An 8,151-nucleotide genomic window follows, 5' to 3' on the forward strand; every position below is an offset into this window, starting at 1 on the left:
TCAAATTTCATACAACCTTTGAATTGCTTGAAAACAAGTGTAGTTCTTTCCACAAGCATTCTACCAGTTTCTGAGTCCTTGATATCATATAATTATCATGGTACATATTATGTTACCATGATAAGACACTTTATACTACTGCAGAAGAAATTTGTCTTGCACAACTCTGCATTGAGCTCAACATGTGCATCAAATTTTGTTTGAAAACTTGAGAAAAAGTTTGATCTGCAACATTCCAAACAGATCAATTGCCCGACTGCCCACCCAACCACAAGGGGAATCCTATATACCCCCTTCAAACCCTAGTTGGTGAGGTATAATGAGGAGAATTACAGAACCAATGTTGCATTTATATTCCACCTTTTTCCCCCTTTGACTCTTTTCCCCAAAATGCTATTTTTGCTAAGTCATCAATGTCAAAGGTGCAAGTCAAAAACGTATGTTATTTTTATCTGATTTTGTATCAAATATGGAAATTCAGTGCAGATTTGTATATGGTTTTATGGGGAAACTTGCCAGTAGATAACTTGCAAGGAGATAACATCATTTTTTCCAATTTGATTTTCAAGACCATATTTTCATGAAACATCTGCTCATACAGTGCTCTCCTGTTAAAATGAACATGTTTATAACAAAATTTTGGTCATAACCACATAAACTTCTGGGCCAAAAATTAGCATATCTAGAGATCTTTATACACTTTATTTGCATGGATATACCAAAATTTCTATATAATGAAAGAAATCTGCCAGTCCTATGGACTTTGTTGTAATGGGAATCACCTGTATAAGTTTTTCTATCAAGATAGACACAATGTTGAATTGCACTTTTTTCACAATTGCACAATTTTCATTGAAAAGGGATATATAGGATGCTGTGTCAGATGGAATTTCCTAATGATTATTCAGTTCCATGCTTCATTACGGTTCTCCTCACAGATATCATGACAAAAAAAAAAATGCAAAATATAATTGCACATTCATAGGGGACTACAAGCTTTAAGCGTAGCTCTTGATGTTTTCATGGATATGAAATTTGATTCTTGAATACATATTGAGTGACTTAATAGAATAGAGAAATGATATCAAAATAGTGTTGTTTTGTTTATTTGTTGTTGACAATTTTATTAAACATAATGAAAATGGCTGTGAATAAAATTTGGAGTCCAGATGCCAAGCACAGGAAAGAAATACATCAATACTGCATTCTACATCACACACTCAATTTACAACTACAGTGTACTGCAGTATTCACAGAACTCATGCACCGTGATCTTACATCCAAAGAAAATTGTGACTGGGGGATATGTACTCTTGTACATTACACAGCAATAAATCACTAAGCGGGCTACATAGTAGGGAATAATCTTTAAATGTGATATGCTTTCAAGAAGCCACGTGTTGAGTGTGTGGGTGTTTCTGGTCTTGGCAACATCTTGGAGCTAACATATTTGCGATAATTGTTTAAATTGTATAAAGAAAGAACACTCTTTATGCCATTCCACCTGTACCAAAGTCTTTCATCTGATAAAGCAAAACATTGTGACAGTATCCTGTAGCAATTGATTTCACTGATCTTGGGACTTGGACATGGGACATACAATGTACCTTCTGCTCAGATTATCATTACATGCAGCAGCACATCATGGTCTACAGCAGGGTACTCGATACTGGTGGCTTGCGATCCATTCAGCATTCAGTGATAGGAATTCTATACATAGACACATATCTAACACAAAGTACACTTCCATGTGTGCTCAAGTGCATGCACAAAGTCCAATCAAAGTCAAATCACACCATCCATACAATGTTCTGTTTAATTGAGCTAGCATCAGCATTATCAAAAATCTGTTCATATGTCATCGCACTATCTAAATAACAAGATCTTGATTGCCTACATAGATGTAAAGGGAGCCTGACTAAACAAATTTTCAGGTACACTTTGGACAACAGTACAGAAAGAAGAAAAATTATGCAAATTAAAGTCAATGGCCCCTTTCAAATGAAAAGTCTGCAAAAGAAGAAAACACAAGTCAAGATAAAGCCACACCTGAGAGACTTGAAGAAATGTCTTACGATCTCAGCTCTCATAAGAATAAAGAAACATCAAATGCACTCAGTTTATGTCTTCTATTGTATGTCCAATCCTCAGCACTATGTTTGCTGTCTCCACGGCAACACGGAATGCATTGCACTTCACTGCAAAAGAGTCTAGGATGAGGTTCCTCTCGCTCAAAGACGCGGTACTGCTTCCACTGTCTGCATCCATGGTACCACAGGTGTCACGGCCATTACCAGGCATCAATATCTCAGTAAATTTGTCTGATTTGGAGCTGGGCTTTGCTTTCTCGTTGACAGTTTTCTTATGAGAGTTTGAAACAGGGTTGCTGTCATCATATCTATCCCCTGAAGTTTTGCTTCGTTGCAAATGTGCACCATCTTCTTTGATACCACTCCTCTGAGCCCCACCCTGCAACCCAACAACGAGGCTCCACTCTCTCTCCTCCGCATGCTCCTCAGCTGTCTTCAAACCACAGGCACACCTCACTTTCCCTTGAAGCCAGGCGGTGTCTTCCCCTCCATCTGATGGGAGGAGCCACCTGTGATGTGAAGCGACGTCTGTGATGTGCTGCTCCCCTCTTTTGTTGATTGCCATGGCAACCGCTTCCAGACAAGTCGCAAAAGTTTCCGCAAGCCCGAGGAACTGGTCTTTGGTGCAGCCGATGTCTTGCCATAGACTGTCACCTAATTCTTTAACCTATTCCAAAAAGAGAGTAAGATGAGGACAATAAAACTAAATTTCATGGTGTCAGATCTCTTCATGTCGAAGAGCATTAAGCAGAATCTAACTTCTTTGCAAGTTTATTCACAAAATATGAGATTTAGTACAGAGCATCTCCTCAGCAAGTCAGTTGGCTTTTGTGGTTGACTCATATAGTTAGTGTCTGTAAGCACTTCACTTCTTTCTGAAATTTTTCATCTTTGTGATCCATCTTTGTGATCTATCAAAGTTGATACTACTAACCCCATGAATATCTCTTTAAATTTTGATTTTCAGCATCACCCCTAGGAAATGGGACAATTATTTCAAAATAAAGAAATATGAAAAGAAGAGGTAATAAAGAAGAAGAAGAAGAGGAAGAAAGAAGAAAAGAATTATCAGATGACTAACTTAAAGTTTGCTCAACTCGCCTGTAAGAGCTGGGAGCCTTGCTGAAAGCTAAATTGGCCCTCCTTACAAAGCTCATAAACAGTTTATAAACAGATATTTGTAAAACACGACATTTTGCCATAATACCATTCCCTTTTGAAATTGAACAAAAAGAGAGAGGGCTTCCTAAAAGAGGCTACTAACTTTACCAATACTGAATGAGTATTGGAGGAAAGTAGTATTAAATTGGCAAAATGTATACTAAAAGAGTGTGATCATGGGTAATTTATCTAGATGTCAATTATGTACAATATTAAGTGATTTATGTATATAGATACCCGAAGTAAATGAATTAAAAGTGAAGTTCTCTCATTAGCAAGCACAGAAGAGCTGATGACAAAATACCGGACCCTACCTGCCTCCTGATATGATGAGCAAGGTTGAATTCCAGGCATCCCGCCCCAGGGAGGGCCCAAGGGTCCTTCAGGGCCAGGGTCAGGGTGTGGAGGGCTACTTGGCAGACATGCTGTAAGATGAGAAATTGTGGGAACACAGTTATATCAAGTTATCAGTACAATTGTACATGTATTGAAATACAGTCAACCTTGCCTAAGTCGAATCTTTTTGGACTGAAGTACTTGCTTTGACTTAGAGAAAATTTGATTTATGACAGGTTAAAATCAACAGAATATAAAGAGACGAGGCCTTAAAAAGACCTTACTCTTAGGCGATTATTCGACTTATGCGAGGTCAACTTAACAGTTGACTGTACTAATCATGTTACCGTCTGTAGTAAACAGACGTGTGCTATGCACGATGTCATGCACACTTTAACCTGGTGAAGACAAGTCCTGAGAATCCTTGGCAAGTATCTATGGGAAATGCATGTTGTAGCAAAATCAGCTCATCCTCAACAGGTTTATAAACTGCCATATTGTGTTGATTTTTCAAGTGAGCTAGATACTCTAATCTAAAAAGTTTTTACTCTGAAGCAGTCAAGCAAATTTCTTACAATGACCATCACCCCATCCAATCTTGTAATGCAAGTTAATCAGGAGCTGAACATCATCCTACACATTTACAAAACATTTATTGAAAACTACATATTGCTTTGTCAAGGAAATAATTGGGTGAGAAGAAGAAAAAAACACAAGAAAAAGAAAAGAAAATACAGAACTTGCTTCAGAGTTTGTTATTTATTCATTTGGTTGAAATTCATTTATTTATTCATTCATTTTTCACTAAGAAATAATAAATGGTAATTATGCACTTCAGGAGAACAAATTCTGGGCACAACAATCTCCATTCCCCTTTGATGTTACATAGTTATAGCTCTTAAAAGGCTTCCTGGAAAAAACAAACAAACAAACAAACAAACAAACAAACAAACAAACAAACAAACCTACTGGAAAGAGCCCAAGCGCTGAAAAGAATCACAAGAAAAGTTTTCATTTTGCCATGCAAATGAGAAGTCAGATTGATGACAGCTATGTCTCCATGTGTTTTGACACCAATTGACAGGTACAGTAGCAAATTGGTGAAATTTGAAGGCTCATAAGAGAGTTATTCTTTTATCAAATTTCTACAGCTTTTTTTTTTTTTTTTTAATTTGCCCAGATAAGAGATAGGGGAAAACAAATCAACCTTACCTTCAGTTCTTCCAATGCTTGTTCTGTGTAATGGCACAATACAAGGCAACACTGTGGTGATGCTGTATTGATGAGATGGAGGTAACTCTTCTTGAACATCACATGGTGTCTGATATCTGTCAGGTGACCAAGTGAAGATGCTGGCACATTGGTATCCAGAGAGCTTAGGATCTCTGCATCTGTAGAATTCATTTGGTCAGAGCTCAGCTTATAGAAACATTGTGGAAATGTAGCATTACATGATGCACTTTTGCTTAAGTTAAGTATTTGAAATTATATAAATACAGCAACAAGACTTCATCAAGGTGAATTGTGATTTGCTAAAAGTCACATAAATAGCCACTATTTTCACAGTATATTCAAATCCACTGCATTATGTCAGTATGTCAAAACAAAAGTTGCACCACAATTAATCCTTTTTCTCTCTCATTGACCTTTCTTTATCTTCTGCTGGACTAAAATGTTTCAAAATGTTGTATTATCTTCTTCTTTTTTTCTATTTCACATGACATATTTTCCACATCTCATCACTCCATTCTCAAAAACATTCCTACAGACACTTATGAGATACAGGCCTCTTTGTACATTATATAAGTCGGTACGACCATTCTTAAATACAGTTGTTGTATCACCCCACTGGCTACATTCTTCAATCTATTTCTAACTACTATAAATGTCTAGATACTCGAAATGACACCATGCTATTGATAAACTGAGCATTAAATTAAAAGCCTTTGATTGTCTCCCACATTTGATATTATTGTTTTCTCTTTCATTATCTTTTTCAACATTTTTTCCACCTTTGTCTCTTGTAAATGATTCCTCATCTAATAATTTTGTATCTTTGTCTGTTTTTATCCAACGTAAAGTAAATGAAGTGTAGTTGAATTGGATGAATTGAGTGATTGGAATTAGAAAAGAGTGAATTCATACCAGTGATCCGTTGCACCTCCCTGATGTGAAGCAGAGAGAGGCGATCCAAAGCCTGCACTCCCCTTGCCCTGAGGTACCCCTTCACCGAGGGGTGAATGACCCTCTGACATGCGACCAGCCCCACCCCATGAGCCACAAGGTGATCAACCAGGTCCTTCATGGCAGCCAGGGTGGCATCCTCAGCATGCAGTCCAGGGGACAGCTCATACCTGTTTAAATGACAAAGAGATCCACCATGGCAGACATGAATACATATAAAGGCATGTGGATTTGTAGGAACAATTTCTTTGCATATTTGCATGGGACAAAATAAATATGAAACTACAGGAAAATATGATCCATGAACCGGACTACTGTATACTGTAAAAGTGGCTATTTTCGCGCAAGTAATTTTTCGTGCTCCACCAGGTAAGATGACTTTCACATTTTTAATTCCGCGGAATGAGGACATTCACTTCTGGAACATATGTCATGCAAAAATATTCATGTGCTTTTATTTTTGCGCTAGCTCCTGGTTGCACCAAATGTGCAAATAATTACACTCTGCGAAAATTTCTGCTTTTACCATAAGTTGAAATTTTTGCACAATTAACATTTTGCTCTCGGTCAGGTAAGATGAATTTTTTATTTTTTATTTCATGGACGGTCAGAAAAATTGAGCAAACACTTCAAACAGCTCACCACTGCAATGGTGGACAAGGGCAAATTGCTCAAGTAAATGGTAACTGGCCTGCATTACGACAGCAAATTTGTTCATGCTACAGGACTGGAGAATATGAATATACAACAGTATTATATATATGATTATATATTATGAATATGAAAGTATAAATAACATGAAGCCAAACAAATGGCAAGAACATTTGTGTGCTTTAACTCATGTACCAGTTTCATGTCACACAAAAGGCACACAAATGTTCACTTTTATAGTACATTACAGCTACCAAACACATATCCATAATGTTTTTGCAGTCACTGATGTAGATTTTCTTAATTACAAGCATGATGTAGTGAAGCAAATGTCTACCAGGTATTCCCTGTACAAGAAACACTGGTACCTTACTGGACATTGTACTACAGCCCACTTCACTAACAATACTTGACAATTGAATACACGGCAAAAATCATACATCTACACTGCAGTTCCAAAACGAGTCATGAATGATAGCTCTTGTCTGGTTACATACAGTACTGGGAAAGCACCATATGAACAGAAGATGTATCGATTTACCTGACATCAATGAACTCTTCACTGTCGCCAGCCAGAGATATGTCATACAGTGCCACTCTGATACCACCTCCTTCTGGTCCTGTGTGGACACCAGGTGTTCCCAGGTCTCTCTTGAAAGAGGTTGGAATATCTGGAGCGGCCATCAAGACTCCCTGCACGAAGTGTGACCCCGAGATTGGCCAAGACTCGACGCCTACGATTTGGACTTGTGGCAAGGTGAGCACCTGCTGGCTGTTTGGACTGGGGATGGATGAGACAAAAGCCTGCATCACAAGGCTAGAGATGAAGGTCACTTGACCCGTGTCCATGCCACACCCAGGCTTGCTCCCGATGACTGGCCTCACCAATGACAACATGGCGTCCATTGATGCTAGGTCAATTGGTATGCGCAAGCCATCTTGTTGATTCAATGTTTGCAGACAAAGGTCTCGCAGAATCTCATTGACACTCACACACAACACCGGGTGGAGTCCACTCTCCCAACATTCTTCAATCAAGGCACAAGTCAGTAGAGCCGTGTACAACCCTCCGTCTGACCAAATTTTCAGGTGCCCCTCCACAGCTGCGGCAATGAGCTTCAGGATCGGCTTAGAGAGTGACATGGACTGCAGCAGCCGCTGGCTGGACGAGGTCAGAGTGAGGTGACCGCCAGACTGGTTTTGAATCATCTTGAGAAATCCCGAGGGACCAAAGCTGGAGCTAAGAATGGAGCGGAAGACACGGAGAGCTCTTACATTAGCTGGATGTTGCTGTTGGTAGGATGAGATATGAGACTGTTCCCTAGGTGTGGCAGACACTTGGGAATTACATGATCCTGGTGAAAAGGCACTCATCTAAAAGGAGAGCATAAAGGAAGAGAGAAAAGATATTGCTGATATGAAGTGACTTTATCCAAACAAATGCTGAAATAGCAAAAGTAAGATAAATGATTCACTGCTTAGCGTTTATATAGTAATGGTTTCAAAGGAAAGTTGTCTCTCAATTAAAGGGTAAAATGACTTTGCTTGGTATATTACTATAACGGCAGGCATTACAACATTTATTACAGCACACCTCATTCCAGCCTGCATAGCATGAGTTCATTGAGTGCCTGTGTTTTCCCTGGTTGGGCAGCCATGTCATAGTGTACCTAAAGTTACCTCAAATCCATGCTAGTGATCCACAAAGCCAACTGGACCAAGCTTTATG

The 8,151-nt window shown here is 38.7% G+C and overlaps 1 protein-coding gene across 1 annotated transcript; it reads right to left on the reverse strand.

Moving 5' to 3' along the window:
* Nucleotides 1-660: 660 nt before the first annotated feature.
* Nucleotides 661-7,796, reverse strand: LOC139735038 (molecular chaperone MKKS-like). Its single transcript, XM_071645816.1, has 5 exons — nt 6,964-7,796; nt 5,733-5,941; nt 4,800-4,978; nt 3,566-3,676; nt 661-2,757 (listed from the first exon to the last, which is right to left on the reverse strand). Exons 1-5 carry the CDS (start codon nt 7,794-7,796, stop codon nt 2,116-2,118), a joined length of 1,974 nt encoding a protein of 657 aa, XP_071501917.1. The 3' UTR covers nt 661-2,115.
* Between the last annotated feature and the right edge of the window lie 355 nt (nt 7,797-8,151).

This window comes from Diadema antillarum, unplaced genomic scaffold (assembly GCF_040938485.1).
Source record: "Diadema antillarum isolate AM-2024a unplaced genomic scaffold, OU_Dant_1.0 scf00000027, whole genome shotgun sequence".
Lineage (NCBI taxonomy): Eukaryota > Metazoa > Echinodermata > Echinoidea > Diadematoida > Diadematidae > Diadema > Diadema antillarum.

Bases quoted from the DNA above. Each gene is read 5' to 3' on its own strand.
- LOC139735038 (XM_071645816.1), bottom strand. From the start codon at position 7,796: ATGAGTGCCTTTTCACCAGGATCATGTAATTCCCAAGTGTCTGCCACA. The intron at 4,979-5,732 runs GTATGAATTCAC...TGAATTCTACAG, and splicing joins GGAGGTGCAACGGATCACTG to ATGCAGAGATCCTAAGCTCT. The intron at 2,758-3,565 runs GTAGGGTCCGGT...TTTTTGGAATAG, and splicing joins CTCATCATATCAGGAGGCAG to GTTAAAGAATTAGGTGACAG.